The 20,932-nt window shown below is 40.9% G+C and overlaps 4 protein-coding genes across 5 annotated transcripts in view; all 4 read right to left on the bottom strand.

The window, feature by feature from the left end:
• Positions 1 to 674: 674 nt before the first annotated feature.
• Positions 675 to 3,215, bottom strand: LOC109537656 (glycine-rich cell wall structural protein). 2 transcript variants are annotated; one of them, XM_048669800.1, is made up of 8 exons: positions 2,839 to 3,215; positions 2,528 to 2,759; positions 2,065 to 2,145; positions 1,572 to 1,745; positions 1,282 to 1,506; positions 1,111 to 1,218; positions 817 to 1,051; positions 675 to 762 (listed from the first exon to the last, which is right to left on the bottom strand). In XM_048669800.1, exons 1-8 carry the CDS (start codon positions 3,112 to 3,114, stop codon positions 753 to 755), a joined length of 1,341 nt encoding a protein of 446 aa, XP_048525757.1. In that variant the 5' UTR covers positions 3,115 to 3,215; the 3' UTR covers positions 675 to 752. The 2 variants fall into 2 exon arrangements, with proteins under 2 accessions (XP_048525757.1, XP_048525756.1); XM_048669799.1 differs by having other exon boundaries at positions 1,572 to 1,877; positions 1,939 to 2,145; positions 2,839 to 3,214.
• A 2,738-nt stretch (positions 3,216 to 5,953) lies between these two features.
• LOC109537705 (piezo-type mechanosensitive ion channel component 1) lies at positions 5,954 to 14,859 on the bottom strand. The gene is made up of 18 exons (XM_048669759.1): positions 14,746 to 14,859; positions 14,382 to 14,470; positions 14,085 to 14,331; positions 13,867 to 14,033; positions 13,704 to 13,814; positions 13,568 to 13,654; positions 13,366 to 13,516; positions 13,095 to 13,309; positions 12,903 to 13,046; positions 12,690 to 12,831; positions 12,009 to 12,256; positions 11,778 to 11,959; positions 11,475 to 11,729; positions 6,779 to 6,911; positions 6,576 to 6,725; positions 6,402 to 6,519; positions 6,183 to 6,352; positions 5,954 to 6,066 (listed from the first exon to the last, which is right to left on the bottom strand). Exons 1-18 carry the CDS (start codon positions 14,770 to 14,772, stop codon positions 6,027 to 6,029), a joined length of 2,676 nt encoding a protein of 891 aa, XP_048525716.1. The 5' UTR covers positions 14,773 to 14,859; the 3' UTR covers positions 5,954 to 6,026.
• LOC109537655 (piezo-type mechanosensitive ion channel component 2-like) lies at positions 14,789 to 18,532 on the bottom strand. The gene is made up of 15 exons (XM_048669758.1): positions 18,345 to 18,532; positions 18,107 to 18,294; positions 17,911 to 18,056; positions 17,666 to 17,853; positions 17,286 to 17,587; positions 16,923 to 17,228; positions 16,661 to 16,862; positions 16,333 to 16,603; positions 16,070 to 16,255; positions 15,904 to 16,020; positions 15,628 to 15,845; positions 15,414 to 15,578; positions 15,230 to 15,357; positions 15,078 to 15,173; positions 14,789 to 15,025 (listed from the first exon to the last, which is right to left on the bottom strand). The coding sequence occupies exons 1-15, from the start codon at positions 18,421 to 18,423 to the stop codon at positions 14,789 to 14,791; spliced, it is 2,829 nt and encodes a 942-aa protein (XP_048525715.1). The 5' UTR covers positions 18,424 to 18,532.
• A 14-nt stretch (positions 18,533 to 18,546) lies between these two features.
• The window catches only part of LOC109537654 (piezo-type mechanosensitive ion channel component), a 5,441-nt gene continuing 3,055 nt past the window's right edge, over positions 18,547 to 20,932 (bottom strand). The window contains exons 5-9 of the mRNA XM_048669875.1: positions 19,515 to 19,767; positions 19,297 to 19,456; positions 19,156 to 19,236; positions 18,962 to 19,093; positions 18,547 to 18,771 (exon numbers count right to left, since the gene is read on the bottom strand). Of these exons, the coding sequence (XP_048525832.1) occupies positions 18,547 to 18,771; positions 18,962 to 19,093; positions 19,156 to 19,236; positions 19,297 to 19,456; positions 19,515 to 19,767 (851 nt within the window). The remainder of the gene's footprint in view (positions 18,772 to 18,961; positions 19,094 to 19,155; positions 19,237 to 19,296; positions 19,457 to 19,514; positions 19,768 to 20,932) is intronic.

The raw sequence follows: 20,932 nt of genomic DNA, 5'->3' as shown, positions 1-20,932 counted from the left end.
TTGAGGCTGGTCAGAGTTGTTTATTTATTGGAGTTGATGACATTTATAACATAAAACAATACTTACACACGTTTCGATCTGTTTCTATTTCTTTAAAGCTTGCAAAAGTTGAATAGAACAAAAAAACAAATTACAATCAGATGTAAACACCAATGTGACATCAATGTCAACGAAATTCAGAGGAATTTTATGATGTCAACAAAACAAGTGTCAAATTCCTTCTTAACTTGTAGTTATAATTATATTTTGATTTATTTTCCTGACTGCGTGTACTTGCTTTGATATTCTTATCTTTCCTGGGTTTCAGTCAAAGTGTGAAGCAAAAATTTTTGAAACATCGTTTATTTCATTACGTTTCGGCGAGTCAGCGAAGCGTTAAGTTAAGTTAAGTCAGAACAGCGTTATAATTATAATCACCAGGCGGCGTCTAAACTTTTGAACTCGCGATAAGCATTTGATGTACAGAGAAGGCCGTATTTCTCCAAAATTCACTGGAATTTTCATGTAAGGTCTTACAGTTTATAAGATAATCAGTTAATTTTCCATAAAAAAAATGATAAAATCTTATCAAATCCTTGAAGAAAATGTGCCCCTTATCGAAAACCTAGTTCGGTGGATCCTACAAAGATCAAAGCGGTGGGTTGAATTATTTTAGATTTAGTAAAAGAGCATAGTAAAATTTTATAAACCTTTATTTATAAAACTTCAGATCACACTTCCGGCGTTTGCTTTCTTGGCATCACCACCAAATCCTATTTTCCACTATAAAAAAAAATCCTGTTACCGGAAAGTTCAAAGAGATAAGTGAAAACTTACTATGAGCTGCTTTTGGCTGAAGCGGACGCTGTGGCACTAGCTGAAGCGTATGCCCCAGAGCTTCCACTTCCGCCACTTCCACCACTTCCTCCACCTCCGCATCCTCCAGAGCAGCCCCCTCCTGGACCATAACCTCCACCCCCGCTTTGTCCGCCATGTGCTCCATACCCGCCAGATCCGCTTCCTCCCAAACCGCCTCCTAATCCTCCTCCAAGTCCACCACCGCCGCCGCCTCCTTATTAGGAAAAACATCAAAATTTCAATGAGGCAATGAATCTTGAACGAGTCTACTACCTCCACCGAAGCCGCCGCCAGCTCCTCCACTGCCACCACCACCAAATCCACCACTTCCTCCTTTACCGCCTCCGAAACCACCGCTGCCTCCTTGAGCGCCTCCAAATCCTTAAAGTTAAATTCAACATGAGCTGCCAAGAGTTCGAAATTTTATGGAAGCTTAGAACTTACCTCCCGAGCCGCCTAATCCGCCGCCCCTTGATCCACCATATCCACCTCCGGAGGATCCCCCAAATCCACCACCGTTTCCACCGGATCCCCCGTAGGCTCCGCCACCACTTGACCCTCCGTATCCGCCGCCACCGTCTCCTCCTCCTCCAAAACCGCCACCACGTCCGGCGCCACCCCCTGATCCACCACCACCTCCAGATGGTCCTCCAGTGATAATTACTGAGCCTGTATTATCCAACAACAACGGGTTTAGAGATTGGGCAAAAATAAGAAATTTATTTTGTTCCTACCGGTTGCGCCGCCACTTTCGCCGAATCCGCCGCCATGTCCTCCACTACCGGCGCCTCCAAAGCCTCCAGAACTTCCGCCTCCACCTCCGCCACTATGGCCTGAGGCACCGCCAAATCCTCCACTTCCACCAGAACCCCCACCCAGGCCGCCGCCAAATCCGCTACCGCCGCCTYCTCCATTTCCGCCGGCTCCACTATATCCGCCACCACTGGAGCCGCCAAATCCTCCGCCTGATGATCCAGCGCCTCCAAGGCCGCCGCCTCCGAAACCTCCGCCAAGGCCGCCACTGGTTGATGACGCGGAGCCTGCAAACAAATGGAAATTTTCAAAGAACTACTGTCAGGGCGTTAAAATTAAATAACGTACTTGATGTTCCTCCGCCGCTGCCTCCAAATCCACCACCTTGACCTCCAGAGCCTCCGTAACCTCCGCTACCAGCGCCACCGTGGCCTCCACTGCCTCCCCCAAGGCCGCCACCTCCGCCAAGTCCACCACCGCCGCCTCCTCCCAGGCCTCCTCCTAAACCGCCGCCTCCGCCACCACCGCCCAGTCCACCGCCATTTCCATGTCCACCTAGAAAGCGCAAATAAGTATTCAAATAGAAACTGTCTGGATGCTGACTCAGGATGTTAAATATTGATCACTTTCTCTGTGTGAGGAACTCAAAGTCTACTAAAGCGCATTTCTATTGGCATTTTTTGCGATTTAAATTTAACTATTTCATACCGACTTGTACCATTGAAATTTTTAAGGCTTCTTAAAGGGCTAGTTAGTCTATGAAATGTCTTCAGCTTTCTGTGTTTTAGACGCGCTTGTGTCGGAGACATAAGCATCTTCAAGCCTTGATGGCCACGTACAAGATAGTTTTGGTCAAATTTAGAAACTGCTTTTAGTGATAGAGTAACGGGGAGCTGTTAAGCAACTCTCTGAATGATTGAAGTAAAATATTGCTTACCGGCTCCTTTGGCCTTGATGCCTGCAATCAAGCTGCCCAAGCTACCAAGTCCTCCTAATCCTGCTCCACCTCCGAATCCTGAGCCGCCTCCAAATCCGCCTCCACCGCCGCCTCCTCCACCGCCTCCGCCACCTCCACCAAAGCCTCCCCCATAACCTCCTCCGTAGCCGCCTCCGGTGCCACCTGAACCGTAGGATCTTTTACTGCGGGAGGGCTGGGCGACTATGAGGCGCTGAATTGAAAAAATGTTTCAATATCAAACAGAGTTTAGCTTGTAAATTGCACTAAATTTCCGTGCACTTTACACTCACTTTGCCTTCGGCAACAGGTTTTCCATCTTCAGGCCTAAAGTACACTCCGTCTCCCGCCACGTTTTCAGCTATGGGATTAGCTAATAGAACACCCCGTTTCGAGTTTTCACCTTCATCAGGAATAACATTGTTGCCGCTATCCTCAGCGTTTTTCTTCGGTTTGGTTTCCACAAGTTCATCGACTAAATACACAACCCCAGCAGGCTGGGGTGGACTTTTTAATAGTCCGGGCGCAACTAGCACTGCGAGCACTAGTGGTAGTGAATACCACTTCATGATTAGTTCTGTACTATAAGCAGAAAATCATGCGAGCAGTTTTTATACGTCGATCTACCGAGCAAATTTCCGAGGAAGAATGATGTTTAGTCACGACCTTCTGACAGCGGCTATTGTTAAAAATCCAGCAATTAATAAATAGTTCTTAAAAGTAGGAGCCAGAAAGAAATACATTTTGAATGTTCGCTCTTTGTTTAACTTGTCAATTTAATGGGCTTTTAACCGGCGTTTTTTACATTCATATACGTATTTACTCGTTGGATTAGCTCCTAATTAAATTAATTTGTTTCTGGGATTTCCAATGGATCATGCAGATTGATGATTGTGTAATCGTATGCTGAGATCGAAGTCGGCGATTTTTTATGCGGTGTACGAAGAACCACATAGAACCTGTTGTTCTAAGGTCAGTCTTAACATCAGGAAATCACCGGTTATTTACAAAAACACTCGGCAAAAAAACCATTATTTGCTTTCCAAGCTTGATTGTCTCAATTTTGATTCGTTCCAAAACATCTATGGAGACGGTTGGGTTCATTGAGCAAACTAATTTTTGGTGACTATTCAATAGTAGGATAAGATTTAACTAAAGTGTTTTAAATACAAAGAAAGACCGGTGAAGTAAATGAAAGCATTTAAAAAATATAATTTACTTAATTTTTGTTTTAAATTTTTCCTGTGCAGAGCGTTCAATCAATCAATCAATTGATTTGCCATCAGATGGAGACATTGAGCAGTTTTGTTCCAGCATTTTGTAAATGTGGTTCCTCATTTTGCTTTTTCAACTGCACTTCGTTTTTTTTTCATATTTTCGCTTTAGTAATAGATTATATTCAAAACTGATAGAAGAGGTGGTCAGAAACTCCAAAATTAACTCTCACAAATTAAAAATAAAGAAACGCAAAAAATATAGAAAGGAGAATTTGGAAACACTGTACTTTACGGACTTTCATGATCGTTTTGAATTATATTTTGTCGCTCTCAAGTTCCCAAGAAAATTAGTATTATTTTCCAAGTTAATGATTATTTAAAATGGAATTTTACATTCATTTGTTTACCTACGTTTACAGTTAAAATCTAATTTGTATTTATTTCTGTTTGATTTAAAATTTGGTTTTAATTTGTGTTAGAGTGCTTACTTACTAAGCAGTTTTCATTAAATTATCAACTAAATTTAAGCTTTTTGTCTCATAAACTTTTAGTTTCGATGCATTCTTATCGTTGAATTAAATTTTTAATTTTAAAATTTATCTGATAGAATATTTGACCAAAAAAAAGCATTTTTGCATACGCCTTGGAAAATTCAAAATTAAAGTACATTTTAAAAAGCGATTTTTACACATTTTAAGTTAACAATGTTAAGGAAAAATAATGTGCTCTATCGAATGCTAGATTTCTACTGGTATAAACTGACACACACTGAATAATATTATATTTTTTGATAATTTTTTCGAGTCTTTTAATCTCCAGAAAAACTGCAGTGAGAACCGGCTACGAAGTAATTTACCACTGTTATATTTTACTTTATTGGCCATTTTGTAGTCAGTTGTATTTGCTTTGATAAGAATATTTTCCATTTTATTATTTAGTATATTTTCACTTTCTGTATGACATAGTTTGTTTAGCTATATGCTTAAGTCGCTCAAGTTTCAATTCAAAGTAAAAAATGCTTATATTTGTATTTAAATGACTTGAAACTCAGTGAAGTTTTCAAGTTTGAAGAACAAGTGGAACTGAAAATTTCATCAGGTATTCTTAATACACACAAATTTCAAGTTATGTGGATGTTTCTTAATTCCACATTATTTATGTTTAAACCAAAAAGCAAAAAGTTAATTCTTGTTAAACTGTTAAAAAAATCTTTTGTAAATCGGTTTTTTAATCTCATTTTCTAATTAAAGCTCTATTAGGCCATTTGTATATGGAGATATTTAGCAGCAAATAATAGTAGTGAGTACAAAAAGTTGCAGTTATGCAATAAACATTTCATAACTCCAATTGAAGACAGAGCTCTTTTTTGTTCGACTGAAAACGACAAATTTACAGAATCTTCCAAATGCATTTGACAAAGAAAGTGCTCACTTTTTTAAAGCGGTACTTTGATTAATTCATGTAAATTTATTGCTTTCGGTGTCCTGAACCAAAACGAAAACATAATCAATACGAAACCAAGACAAAATGGAAATCTCCAAATACACAACAATAAAAACAGGTTTTCAAATTATACACGTGTTTGCCAGCTAACTCATAACAGGGACTAATTACTGTGGGTATGTAGGATTATTTTTACCTGTGCCTTGTTCATTCCCCAGAATATAATCAGTGTTATTAGTCCACTTACTTTTGTGGCCGTGGAAGCAATTTTATGCCTGAATTTTCCCCGACAAAAATTTACTTGCTTTCAGATTAGGATGGACACCTAAATACGTCCGTTTACGATTCCCAGAACCGAAAATAAGACAGATTAAATTATTTAAAAAAACCCAGCAAACAACTATGGGAAATTTACATTTCTGCAGCCAGCAACCAAATGTGTGAGTTTTACCAAATAAGCCATCAGGTACAAAAAGAAAACCCCAAACCGTAAATAAATATGCAGGGAAACGAGGCGGAATTTTCTTGAAATTATTCAATGATCTCGCGGCATTTAAAACAATGCAAGCACACGACGAGACAATACATAATTAACACTCCGGGTCTAGGAATTACGTTATTTGCGTTTGAGATTCAATCATTTACATTTAACATTGAAAAGGACTTGATTTGAGGATGGTCGCCGTGAAATATGATAAGTGGACTGGTTTTGCATTCAAAAGATGCTTTTCGCATGTTGAAAAAATACTCATTACTTAACAGTTTATTTTTATCCCGAGCTGAAAACAGCACTTAGCCACGTTTAAAACTATTCATTAAGTCTATGTGGAAGTTTCCTTATCATTGTCGTCCTCACTTTGCCTAAAAACCAATAAAAGTTTTTAAAACAAACACAAATCCAACTGAAAACTGCTCTTAAACCATCCAAATGAAAACACTCTATATACCGTTCTAAATTCAACTTTAAAGACTTTTACTTTCTCTTAGCCACTGGAGCGACTATGGGAGGATTGTAGCCGCTGTCTTTAAGCCTGCTCAATTTTATCAGCAACTCTCGGGATCTCATAATGAAAATCAATTCGGCAAACAGTTCTTCTTCCAGCTCGAAATTGTGCATGTCTCTGGCTATGTACACTTCCAGGCATTTCTAGCGAACGCCAATTTTTCAAAAACTCTTTTCCTGCTACTGAGCTTACCCTCATAATGTCGTCTGAGAGTGGAAGGTCTTCTATCCATATTTCACCCACTGATACCCGACAGCCTCGAATAATCCCAATCACCATCATAAAGTACAGCAGGTAAAGTCCAATGATTCTGAAATTTTCAACTCCGCTACCAGCTCAGAAAGAACTGGGAGTGAAAACACTCACCCACTCTGAGTCACGTAGCTCATGGTATTCGAAAACACTCTCTCATTGAAAGTGTACAGCACTAAATGCTCGCAACTGTTATGCACGAGGTCTTTCAGGTAGTAAAAGTAGTTGTCGTCCTCTGCGCTACATTCCTCCGTTATATACCACCTAGGAAATCAGTTAGTAAAGTCAGCACTAAATAGAATTCAGGGCCAGATTGCCATTTATCTCCATCCTCATTGACCAGAAGCGACGCTACAAGATTCCGCAAGATCTTGGGATCAGCCGGAGTGTCCTCATCATCGTCGGTATCTTGCAGGAATGAGGACTCGTTGTATGGGTCATACGTGTAATCTGAATAATGTGGAGTAAATTTAACAGAACTGCTGACAATTTAACGCAAGTCTCAGCAGGAAAAGGCAAGGCAAGACAAGGAAAAGTGAATCCAGTTCTAGAAGTAGGAGAAAATGCTGGTACAACAAAAGAACAATCAGTAAGTTTAACTGTTTCAAACGGAAAAGGAAATCAGACGAACAGAAGCACACTAATGCTGAAAGGAAGGCGCAGCTGCTACATCAGATATTGAGAAATGAATTCGCTAATCACAGTTGAACACCGATTGGCGACTTTAACTGTACGATAGGAGGCCAAGGCGACCCAGAGGAAAAATACTTAGGCAAACACCGGCTAGGCAAAAGAAACCCCAGAGGTGCTACGATGGCAAACTGTGTGGAGTAGGAACACCTGTACCACGTCAACACCTTCTTTCAAAAAAGCCGAAAACGGACCTGGGCACTCCCAGATAGACATAAGTTTAACCACATTGACTATATATATCACAAAGAACATTCATATAGTACATAACGTCCAGGTACTGAACGGATTAACTAGATGCAGAATACGGCCGGCACCCACCGTCTGATAAGGGGAACGATATGCATTAAGCAAAACCAGTCAACCAATAAAATCAACAAGCCGAAACCCGAACAGATAGACAGAGAAAACCTCCAAGCAAACCCAAAGAAATTCCAAACGAACCTGGAGAATGTACTCAAAGACCAGATGCTGAGTACTGAGGACATAAACGAAGTAAACAAAAAGATCGCAACGACACTAAACCAAGCAGCGATATCAAACGTACACACAAAATCTCAAAGAACAAACAAACTAACCTCGGCAACTATAAATATGCTGGAAAAGAAACGACAACTTATAGTAAACAACAAAAAAATCGTAGAGACAAACAAAACGTCCAGAAAAATGGCAAAGGAAGATATCAGAACCCATAATCCTCGCATTGCGAAGAAAGTCCTAGAACAACGTAAAGCAACAAAAGTGTTCAGAAGAGAAGCGTTAAACACAAAGAAAGAAGTCGTCAGAATCAAAGACAAATAAGGCAAAGGGATCAAAGGATATACGAGATTATAAGAACGGTACAAGAATTTTATGCAGACCTTGAGTTGCGGCGATGAAGACCGAACTTCTGTTCTTAAATCAAGAACTGGTCTATGTTCAAAGACACCTAATTGATATTCCCCATATAACGAGCAAGTGAGAAGTGGAAACAGCCGCAAGAAGCCTCGGTGAAACAATCCAGGAAGCACACGCCAGAAGTTCGGTGTACTGCAAAAGTGCCGGTAGCCCGTGAGGAACTATCGGAACAACCTTCTGGAAAATTCACTAACCACAGAAGGCTGCGCAGGGTGTGCAGAAAGCGCTCAGAGAGGACATCAGAATCGCCCTGAACCGGCAGGGACGTATTCTAAAGGACGCCCTCAGTGATTGCCGAACCCGGAGATGGGAAGGCTGCATCAGAGGGGTTGGTCGAGAGGACGAAAGCATCTGGAGATCCAAGGCCCTCCGACAGGAAGACACTAAGATACCTTCTTTACACGGAGTGCAAGGTCTAGTATAAACTAACGGGGATAAAACTGAAGGCTTTGCAGATACCCAAGAAAGCGAGGCCAGGAAGAATAACCACCCGGATGAACACGCAGGGCATAGGACTTCCGTCAGAAGGGTCTGTTCGGAGACTCTGAGCAGAATCAGTGGACAGCTGTATTTCGCCGACTTCACCAGGTGTCAACTATGATCTGGAACTCGAAGACGATGGAAACCCTTGGAAGAGATCGAATAACCAACAAGATGCTTAAGAGCCTGCCGATAAAAGGTCACCAATTTAATCAATGCCATTTCCCAAGCATCTGGAAAAAATCAGACGCCATTATGGTCCAGAAACCCAAAAAGAATGCCAGAATTACAGGCAGATCAGCCTGTTGTTCAGCCTCGGTAAGATAGTAGAAAGGGTTATCTTGTGGAGGCTGAATCTTGAGACAAGCAAGCGAGCTTGCTTCTTTGGGTTCCGTGGTAAACACCCCACTGAACTTCAGCTTCTCAGAATTGTGGGAGGATACGCTAAGGAGGCGAACCAGCAGAGAACAACTGGAACAACATCCTCATGACGCAAGGAGCGTATGCGGCGAAATCTGCGAAAGAGCCAGGACTTTTTTAATGGAAGAAAACGTGACAAAACTGCCTGCAGGTCCATAAAATACACTTCTGCGGATGGCAGTAGATGAGCCCTCGTTTGTACGTAATTGTCAAATTTACAGGGACCTGGAGTGGGAGCCCCTAAAGCATCAACCTTTGACCGCAAATCCATTCGCTTAAGTACGAAGAGCCGTAGACTATGCACCAGAGAATGATGTGCCCAGGCACCAAATGGCCCAACAGGGCAATAGGTAAAGCAGTACCTAAGCTGAAAAGTGATGTAAGTGCAAAATCTTAGTGTTAGATGTGAGGAGCTGATCTATTCTTACGGAAGACTACAAGTTTCAAAGAATAACTCCTCCAGAACTTAGGGGGGTTTTAATCGGTAAAAGTCGAGCACTTTCCGGTGTCACGGGAAACCTTACGTGTTATCACGTACCTTACCACTTACGGATGATAAACTTATACTTTTACAAAAGCAATACTTTACAAGCTCAAAGTCAAGCAGAGGGTTATCGAGAGGATGCCTAGTATATCACTGAAGGACCGGAAGACAAATGAGTGGATCAGGAAAAGAACAAATATGCAAGACGTCGTGAAACCCGACGCCACGCAGGAGTAGAATTGGGCGGGACACGTTGCAGAAAACTAAGACAAGTGGGGCTGTAGAATGGTGGGTTGGAGGCCATGGACCGGCAGAAGGAAAGTGGGAAGGCCAGAAATGAGGTGGAGCGACGACCAACTGGTATGAGATGGCTCAAGAAGAAAAATGGGGAGGCTTAAACCCAAAGTGTAACATCTAAAAAGAAGATAAAAGAATCACATATGAGTCTTAATCCTGAAACTTAAAATTAAAAATATCTAATGTCTAGACTATCAAGGAGATAAAAATGCATTTGAATGCAGCAAAAAAAGGTTTCAGAGATTGACCCTTGGGAAGAAAGGAACAATGTATAATGAAGATGTAAAGAACGTAAAAAGGTTCAAAGTTTTGTATGAATATAATTTTTTTGAATGCCTTCCAAATGAAAATATGTAATGTCAAGACTATTAGCAGCAGAGACAAAGATTGCATCTGAAATCGACGGAAAGGTAGATTCTGGTATCCAAAAAATGGAGGAAGGAAGATTATTATAAAGACAAAAATGGGAATAACAAGACCATGTTTCAGAAAAGAGACAATCAACACAGGAACGTAGATTATCCACCTTAAACGTGAAGAATAAACGTGAAGTATACTTGAAGTAAAGGGTTGAATTTAAATGGAAATCGAGAAAAGGTTAATGCTTTTCACAAAGTGGACAAATAACTATTCTTAGCAAGTTAGAACTGAAAAGAAGATTCCGAAAAATAAAACGAAATCTTAGAACCAAAATCAGAGACTGTAGAGTAAACATAGTTTTTGCCATTTGCTGCTCACTGGAAAGGAAGCAAATAAATAAGCATTTAGGTTAGAAATATCTAAAGTCTAGACTGTTAGAAGGAGAGACAAATATTGAATTTGAAAGTGAAAAAAGCGAGGTTTCAGGCAGATATAAAATGAAGGAACGAAACGTTTCATAAAGACGAAAATGGAAAAAATGAGACAGTCTATGACAAAATTGTAGATAGCATAGAAACATATTTTACCTACAAAAAAATTGACAAAGAGTAAGCAAATTTGAAGCAGTTATCTGAATCATTAACAAAGTAAATACAAGATTAATTTTGATTGAAGATAGAGATGAACACATTGCAAAATAACCGAGTGAAAATCAAGCAAAGATTAGATTCATTTAGAAAAAAGCTGGCAATTAATGGAACAAACGTAGATTTTAAAGAAAATTAAAAAGTGCAAAAAAACTTAACGCACTCGAGTCTTATATTACAGAATTTATTTCAGCAGAAGCAAGATTTGCTACAAAAATAATGAAGAACAAAGCAATGAAAAGTAATTTTCAAAATATTGAATTTAAGCACATTACTAGATGGTGAATTTATACTTTCATTCAATTTGAACCAGACAGTTTAAAAATAAGCACAAAAAACACAGACAGCCAAAATGAAGAAACTGTTGACTATAAAAATGAAACGGAAGATTGCAAAAAAGCGGATAAAAAAGAAACAGACGTTCAAGCAAAAGTATAAGTTGCTACAAATGGAAAACCACCAAAATTGACCGAAAACGTGCCACCAGAAACACGTAACATTAGCATGAAGCAGAAACAGGCAAAACGTAATATCAAATGAGAGCAAAGGAAAAGAAACAAGTCAGTATTGAAGACTATTAAGTTAACACACTCTTTCGTGATCACTAAAAACATGAAAACATCTGACAATCAAGTGGAAGCAATTGTTTATAGCCACACAAAAACTTTATAGAACTTCAAAACAAACTGGAGTATCCAAATTTAACCATTTTTGCCCAGAAGGCCAATAAAGCCTTACTTCCTTGTTCCAACATTATTGGCAAAGGTTTCGGGGTGCCATCCTTGGTAATAAGCAGGAATTTCGGAAAAGACAATGGCACCCATATGGCTGTGTCTACACTGATGTTGGATTGGAGCATATTAATCAAATTTTGCCGCTGTGGATTCGGTAAGGGCGGAACAACGGCGCTTTGTCCGAAGATCCTTTTGACCTTTTGGCCTCCAGTCCCCAGATGGGTGTAGCTAATTTCCACGCGAACCGCAAAATCATCATCTATGACAATGGTTTTAAAACAATCTCTTAATGATGGGTTCAATGCACCTGAGAAAACATCTTCTATAAGTTCTGCATAGGAGCCAGGAGACACCTTCCACTTGGTCAAACTGTTGGGTGACCAATCGACAACTACGACGTCATCTGCGTGAAAATTTTCGAAAATTTCCTCAGATTCCGGAATGCTGTTGAAAGTAGTGGTCAGGTTTTTGTAGTCCTCTTTACTAAGGCTAAAAATGCTGATATTAATACTAACCATAACTGAGCGAGTTTGCTTACAGCTTCAAGCTCTTCTGGGAAGCATAAGACTCAAAAATCGGCTCTGAGCTCCCAATCGAAACTTGCAGCTTGATCTTAGCAGGATGAGTCTGGACTCCAACAGTACCGCTCAAGGAAAACAGTAAAAACGGGAAAATAACCGTCAGAATCAGCAGGACATAGAGAAACCCGCCCACCAAGTACTTCTTGTTACGGTCCTTGGCCGTCCCGGCCGGTTCACTCCAATTCTCATCCAGGTCCTGTCCACACTTGTTAAAAACGAACTCTATTCTAGAGCTATTTGTACTTTTTCAAAGCTAATTTTTTTCTTTTGGCGCTCCTACTTCACTAATGAGGCTTTTAATAAAGTTTAGCGTGTGCCCGGCGACAGGATGAAACTGCAACTAACTGTAGCAGCTTTATTAATTTTTTTAAATGCACACGACCATTGTTAGGAAAAATAGTTTAAAATGAACGAAAACCGGACGAGCAGATTAATAAAATTGGGGCAGTTTTCTTGTATTGAAGTGCAAATTGAAAAAGACCCAAACTTCCAGTGGTTTTGAATACCTGATGTGTTACATGTTGATTTCTTTGGTTTTAATTTTTTTTAAGTTTGAACTTGAAGTTACTTTCAATTTATTCTACTGTCGAATGAGGGACATTTGAATAAGGAGTTTAAATCATATTGCTGATGCTTACTCTTTGATCAAACATGTTGCTAGTAATTTCCTCCATTTTGAACCAATCGGTCACAGCTAAACAGCTGTCGCTGCAGATCCAGTCCAGTAAGACTCTCAGCTCGAAGAAGTAAGGAATCAGCAGGTAAAACTTATAGGCAAACCTATTGAATGAATGCCATAAGATATTTTATATGCAACATCTTCTTTCAGCTAAAACTCAAAAGGTTCTTACCTATTGAACACTGTCATTCCATGCCACAGGAATTGAAACGATATCAATGAAGGATACCCGTTCCTGATTTGGTAGGCTGAAAACAGAAAGTACAAACACTTGAACACGTAGAACGCCTGAACCACTCGAGTGTCCCTGAATTTCCTAAAAATCAACCAGTCAAGCAGCACACAAACAGCAAACGAAACCTACTTCTTGGTCACTATTGGATATAGAACGAACAAATATAAATGGCACGAGATGACTTGTAGAAAGTAAAAGACCAGCTTGGCAAATCGGTTTTTCCTACGGTAGATCGCCCTGTCGATCACCATGAGGAACACCAGCACCAGTACTGTTACTATGAACGATATGGGTACCGTGTTGTTCTGCATGAATTCTATTAAACCGCTCCTTTCCAGATCATTCTGAAACAATAGTTTTATTGACTGTCGAGATTCAGTCGTTTCTCATCGGGGTTTACATTAAAGTCCCCATAGAAGAACAGAATGAGGCACAAATTAATCAAGTCGCAGAGGAACATTGGAGTGTAAACATCAACAGGGATTTGCGCGGACGACGGTGTGATTGATTGCTGGGTGAACAGTCTGAAGTTTTCTGCGTATTTGATAAAACTGAAAAATAGACTGGGTGATGATCAATAATAGAAAACGTGTCCTCCCTACCTTGCCAACACTGATCTGGGGAAATAATCGCTCATGGAAACGCCAAATGTTTTGACTGCTAATGTGGATGGACCTCTTGGATCGTTCCTGCGAGATTCGAATGGTAAGCGCTGATTAAAGTGCGTAAGCACCCTACCTATTTAAGCGCGTAAGCTTGCCCTCCCGAACAAAATAGTCACCATCTTCAATCAGGGCTGAGTTGCGGTAGGTGAACGGCTTCCACAAGCCAAGCTTCTGCAAGACGACTCTAAAAAAATATTAGCTACTTACCAGTTACTTTAAAGTACCAAGTAACTTACCTGTGAAAAAAGAAAACCACCAACATAATAAAATTGAACACAACCCTAGTTGTACTAGTGATCCCTATAATTCCCGGAGGGAAGAACAGGTTGTCATCGTATAGTTCTTGCTTGGCGTTCCAAGGAATCACTTTCATTACGAAGACGTTTTTGAGGAACAGCATAATCTGAAACCATCCCTAGTTAGCGGCAGCTCCTCATCCTGCCCATGAACTTACCAAAACATAGGCAATAGTTATCACCCAGTAAGTCCTTGTCGGTTTAGGTACTGTCAACGCTCCCCAGCAGAACATCAGAATCACCAGCGGTAGGGAAATGAAATTGGCTCTGATCACTTGGTTTAGAATGATAATGAGGTAGCACATGGCCTCAGAGTAGCTCAGAAGTATGTACCAAATCGCGTTGAGGAGTTTGATGTAGATCGAGTATTGGATGACTTCCTGCTCTGGTTGACTGTTTTTAGAGCTGAAATATTGATGGTATTTTGGTAGAAGTTGAACAACTAGCAAACTCACGTTGCGTTTAGAACATCACGATACAACTCCAAAGGGCGCCAAATTTTGTTGCTTCCTAATCGCACACCATCAGTGTAGTTGGTTTTTTCCTGGGAACATTTGAGAGAATAAAATGCGTTTAAGTGCTTGAGGAGGTAAATAGTAGGCCTAGGTCTGTTTGAGTTCTTCTCAAGGCAAACATGAATGGACGCTGAGGAATGGAAGGAAATTGAAACAGATTTTGAAAAGGGAATAGCGGGTTGATTAAAATACATGCAAATGATATAGGAAAAGCTCAAACTTGTCAATCTGTAGCTGAAAGCAAATCCTGCTGAGCAACTTGAAAAACTCTTCCAGTCTCTCCTAGACATCAGTCTCGAACTACCTTCAAAGTTTTCCTTTCAATATTCATTGTCTCTAGAATGCTTCTAAATGGTTTCGTTAACCGATTCAGATGTCCAGTGATGCTCACGATGGAGCCTTCCACTAGACCCAACAGAAAAACTAAAACTGCAACAACTTTTTGCCACTTGGACTTCCGCTCTAAAATCAACAAACAAATGATAAGAGCAACTCAACCAGTCCTCAAGTGTGCCTTGTACAAAATCCGGATCTTTGCTAGTTCCAGCTCTGGGACTTTTTGCATCCCTCCTCAAGTCTCCAGGCTATATGAAAAACATTCAATTAAAATCATGCCATAATTTTTTAAGCTCGCACATTTTTGCCGTTTTTGATGGCCCTTTTCTGTCGCCTACGCAATTCTCGCTCCGCCAATACTGAATTGATGTTGCTCGAATGGAACAAACTGAGATACTGCAAGCAAAGGTTTAGTAAATTCCAGAAGTCCCTGGCAGAAAGCAAGGTTTTACCTCCGAAAGTGGCTGGGGGTCGTAGGGGTCTAACTCAGTGTCATCTTGAGCTTGCTTTATAGGCAAAAGTGGAATGTCATTGCTAAGTCCCGCATCATCAAACAGGTAATAGTCGCTGGAATTCAGCACTAAAAAGGAACATTTCGCCGAAAAACTTGCAACCGTTCACCTTTTTCGCCCTTACTGTATTTATGGTTCTTCCGCCGTCTTTGATAGACCTCTCCTTGAACCTTTTGGTGCGTCGCTCGGATTCTGTCCATTTTCTTCTTGATATTTTCCTTTATTTGATTGTCTTCCACATCCAAGGCGACCTTCCGCTTGCGCCTTCCGTCCTCGATCAATTGGGCACCTGACAACAAAAGAAATATGCAAAAGCTCCCCATCTAGGTTTCACCAACCTCTATCGGCCAAGATGGTTTGAGCCTTCGCGTCGTTGATGATATGGAAGAAGTGAAAGCTCTTGAAAATGCGTTGCTGAAAAATGAGAAAGAAGAAGCAAATGCAGTCATAGGCCAGTCCCAACGAGTCAAAATCTGCCTGGCAGGCCGGTTTTTTTGTTAAATTTGGAACGCCGTCAGTCATATGGAACTTGTCCACGCAACCAATGGTGAAAATTCTGCAACAAAAATTGATTTTCGTCCACTGCTTGTGCAATTTGAAGAAAACACCCTCACTGATATGCTGTGCAGTTAATTGGAATAAGTTTCTCGTATATCAGTATACAGCCAAATATTTGGCTGACTGTGCGAGTGGTCATTACCAGGACTGTATAGGCAATGAGAACATTCCACCTAAAAAAAACATCTAATTTCTGTAATATTTTTGCAAACTGCTTCAAACCGTCTCATGATGGTTTCTGGTGGCCTAAGAAAGAAATAATTGCCTTCCCAGGCAAATATAAAGGCCCCAACAATGTAACCGAAGGATAAAATGGTAGGTCTTAGGGTGCCAGCCAAGAAGGTACAGCTCAAAGACACGTAGAACCAGGCAATGAAAAATATTCTTTTTACTGCGTCCAAGTAACTCCTGAAAAAAGTGTCAACAATTATGCAACGTTTTTGTAACTACACATGCATATGTTTGCATGATTCAAGCCCAACTACCTGGTGTAAGTCATAAAATCAGGGACTGGATTTTCATTTTCTGGATCCTCAAACAAATCGAAAACATGAATGTTCCTGCCAGCTACAGAGTACCGGCTTTTGATCTTCCATTCCCGCTGGAAGGCTCGCCATTGTCGGCACAGCAAGAGCAGCAGCAGATAATCAAGGGAAAGCTTCTCTTTTATTGGGGGATGGGCCATGTTGGGAAAATGGCAAAACTGCTGGATTCTCAAGAGAAAGTCGGTCGAGCTCCAATATCTTGTGAGGGAATCTGTAAAAATTTACTTTGATATCAGCTATTGGATAAACAAAACGATCATAGACATACGGTTCCAATAGGAAGGCCACCAGCCTAATGTAGCCAAGTACTGAAGCACAAGTCCTGAAGCGGCCAACACAATGGTGGGCAGCCAAACAATCCTCAACAGAGATCTTCGCAAAGAAAAAATGAGCAAAAGCCAAAAAGAGAGACCAACTGCGACAATGTCCATCCTTATTAGCATTATTATGCAGGCAACTACAGCGCAAACCTGTTAAAATAGTCCGGGCATAAAACAACTGGAACAACTGGTGGAGCTTAAAACTCTTACCTCGCACCCAAACCGGTAGAACCCATAATTCGCAAAAAACTTCAGCATATTCCCAGTATTATCGTGGCAGTTCAGGTAGGTGATGTCAGGAAATAAAACGCGAGTTTGATTCAATGGGATATTTCTGGATATTCGAAAGTTCTTCATCCAGATTGCAACCACTCGAGTGAGGGTGGCCATGCCAAGATACAGAAAGCACAATAAGACTTGACTGAAATCCGCATAATCCAGTCCATGTTTGGATTGATGGAACCCAAGCCAATCAGCTGTGTTAAGGGTTTTGTTAAACGGGTGTCCATTTCTTGTCTGGAAGACGAGAAGCTTTACAAATCCTGACTGCATAAAGGTGAGTTCGCTGCTTACATAATAGCCCACATAGTTCCACTGGTCATGGCCATGATATTGATTCATGTACAACAGGCGCAGAATAATCAATAGCTGGACCCAACAGGAATTCAAGTAAATCACCACAGTGTTAAAGGAGTGTCCAAACATGCAGGAAGCAGTGAAAAGAATGACGATGGGAACATATAAGGCGCACATGTCAAAAACGCACATGCACCAGCCAACCAACAGTGTGATTTTCTGCAGATGCACTTCCAGGATTTGGAAAAGAACATTCTTGGTGTCTGTGAGGAAGTTTGTCACTTTGGCCCATTTTGGACCTGCAAACAAATTCAACTCCTTTTCTCCAATCTCTTTCAGAGAACTTCTTTCAGATAACAAACTTCAAATGTACTGACCCCTTTGAGCAAACTTCTCCCGCTCCTTCTCCAGCTCCTCTTGGGTAGTTGGAGAAGTGATTCTGTCAAAATCTTGCTGCAGGTAATTCTGCTGAATGACCACAGCAATCTGAAAGAAGAGCGGATTCGCAAGGGATGCTGTCACTTGCTTGCGGTCGCGCCAAACAAAAAAGCCGGAACTTTTAAATCTACAAAACCCAAACTATACCCCACAACTCTATCATTTTACTTGTAGATAAACTCACAGTTTCTTCGAAATATACTTATGCATCACCTCTCTGGTAACTCTTATCTGATATAAGTAGATGGCAAACAAGTTTCCCATGGCATAAATAATCACTATCCACCAATACACGCGCAGGAATTTTTTCCAGAAGTTAAAAGGGCAGATCTGAAGTCATGCGGTAAGTCAGCCAGAGCAGGGGCAATAATGACACTCACTTGAAATGTTAGAATGCAGAGAAAGGCGAGACAAACGAATGCAATCCTGAACAAATTGCTGGTGCTCCAGAAGTCCATCCAGATCATGCTGATGATTACCAGCCATATCCACCAAACGGCAAAAAATCGCACACATACTGCCTGGATCTGCTCTAGAACTGGAGACTTGGTCAAAGAGTCATCCAGGCCTGGAGATCTCTATGTTAAAACCCCGATTTATCCCGACTTCAAAGCATACTTTTCTCAGCTTCACCAACAGCTGCAGCCAGCTGCTCGCGCTGTTTTTTCAAAGCTCTGGCTTGAAAGAACTGCCTCATGGTGACAAAGATTATCACCCCAAAGAGCGATTTGGCCAGCAAATGGAACCACTTGATGTCGCTGTGGCGATCCACTCCTAAACCAATTTGGGAAACATTCAACAGTCAAATGAGACCTTAAATTCACTTGCCTGACTTCAAGTTAAATATGCTGTATCTAGTGGGCAGTTCTTTTTCAGTTAAGTCCATGGAATACAAGTAGCTGGTAATCAGTAGGAACCACACCCAAGCCACCACCACAGGACTGGTGACCAAAATCACTTGTTTCCTGAAAGGCAAAAGCCAAACAAGATTGGCCCACGTCATCAGGATGAGCGTTTTCCAGCCCACGTATACAATAGCCCAGATCTAAAAGTTTAATTTTATTAAATCAGTCTCTGGAAAATCTGCTTCCATGTATTGGAATCTAGAAGCACTTCTTGTTGGTGATAACTAACTAAGATCTTCATCCTCAGATAGTCAATAGAATAGAAGCAGTTTTGTGGCTACTAAACACAGAATCGACAATGGCATTAGAAAAAGACTTCTTGTCACTTACCATCATGATGAAATTAGCTACCAAGTAGGAAACTGCGATGATGAACTGCAACGCTTGTTCCACAACGTTTTTCACTTTATCAGCCATTAGGTCTTGATCTTTTCCCAGTAATTTATCGGCTTGATACTTTTGCTGTTAAGAAACGAAACATTTGCAAACAATTCGAATAGGTTTCCCAAAAGACGCGCACTTACATGCAACCTGGAAAACGCCGTTCTCCATGCCTTCGGCTTACTCTTCCGGAACAGTGCCCCTATCAAGTTGAAAAGCCCATCCTAAAATCGAGCGCATTGGATATTCCAGAGCTTGGGGGAAGTACAGAGTTATATCCTCACCTTAGCTTGCAATATTTCGCGACTGACCAACACGCTGAGCACATACAGGAAAAACAAGCAAATTGGTATGGCATAAACCGATTTGGTCTGGGCATGAAACTGAAAAATTCTTGGATCCTTGCAGTCTTTGTAGGTTTTAATAGCAATCAGATTGAAGAGCCTACAAGGAAACCAACGGGTACTCAAAAGTGGAAGTAGTGGAGTTTCCCTTCGCTCACCTGCCCCAAACGCTGTCGGCTGTAACAACTTTGCTGTCATAGAAATACTGAAACTGATACCAGAACATGATGGTCATATTGAGGAATATGATGGGCGTCAATGAGACTAAGACTCGGGCAAAGAATCTGCCAAGCGTTTGGTTGCAAGCCCAATAAGTCATGACGAAGAGGAATACGAAGTAGTAGATGGCACCAAAAACAGTGGCTTTCAGCACTCCGGTCACGCAGCAGAGCAAAACCACGAAATACTTGCCTGGAAAATTGGAAAATTAAACAATCGCTTTTGATGAGAAGAGGAGAAGTTTTTGGGACATTGGAAGCACAGTTTTAAGCCAGCCAGAAACTGATGTTCCTTGTATTTCCAATTCTCCCAGTTAGTGCTAATGAAAAGTACACCGTTCTATATCGAAAAAAAACATGCAAAACATAATTTGTTTAAAGGAATTTATCCCACTTTACCCAAACATTACTAAATTTATTACACATTTAGTGCATTAGAGTTTTAATAAATTTTATTGGAAACACAGAGTTTAAATTACAAAAACTCAGATAAACTAAACACGCTTCCAATATTCACATTGGATTAAGTTGGCCCATATTAGCTTTATCACTCAGTACTGTTCTGTTTCACACCTTCAAGTCGTTTCAAATTAATAATTCCAATAACCGAATTTAAAGAGGAAATAGTTAAATTATTGATGAAAATTTTGCGCTTCGAGTATATTGGGATATAAACAACACATTTTTTATCAGCATATGAAGGCTTTCACAGCCGGTCAAAACACATTTAGAAATGAAATGAGAAGAGGTAACGGCCCTTAATCCAAATTGGAAACGCGTATTGCGGCAAACAGCGTGTGCGCCAAAGCATTTGAAGCCCCGCCCACTCCCCACGCAAGAGCTCACACGGCCGGACTGCATAAATACGACAGGGGATCCAGTAGTTGAACCACCACCAACAAAAACCCTTTTTCTCTGCCGCCTGAGCTCAAAACTCTTATTAAAAATCGTAACTGGCTAAAACGAAGGGCTAAACAATTCACCGACTCAGAGCTTAACAAACAGGCAAACAAACTAACCAAGGAAATCAAAATTCACATCTCAAACCTAAGAAACGAAAGGTGGACAGAACTTTTGGAAAACCTCCCAACGGACGACCCGCGCGCCTGGAAAATCTCCACGGCTATGCGAGGAAAAACTTATTTAAAATATAAATAATAAGATAAAGTATCCGCCCACTTCCAAAACTGGCAGACCACCAAAGCCAAACGAGTCACGAATGAGATCATCCAGGACATCATCCAGGGGACGAAGAGGAGAAAAGCCCCTGGACATGACGAAATCTTTAATGAGGTCCTCAAAAAGCTACCGAAAGCAGCAATTGAGGACCTACCCACAGTGGACACAATCTTGGACCT

The sequence above is a fragment of the Dendroctonus ponderosae genome, unplaced genomic scaffold (genome assembly GCF_020466585.1).
Source record: "Dendroctonus ponderosae isolate FM_Combo_2020 unplaced genomic scaffold, Dpon_F_20191213v2 Dpon_F_20191213_9, whole genome shotgun sequence".
Lineage (NCBI taxonomy): Eukaryota > Metazoa > Arthropoda > Insecta > Coleoptera > Curculionidae > Dendroctonus > Dendroctonus ponderosae.
This window is presented reverse-complemented; position numbering and strand designations above follow the sequence as displayed.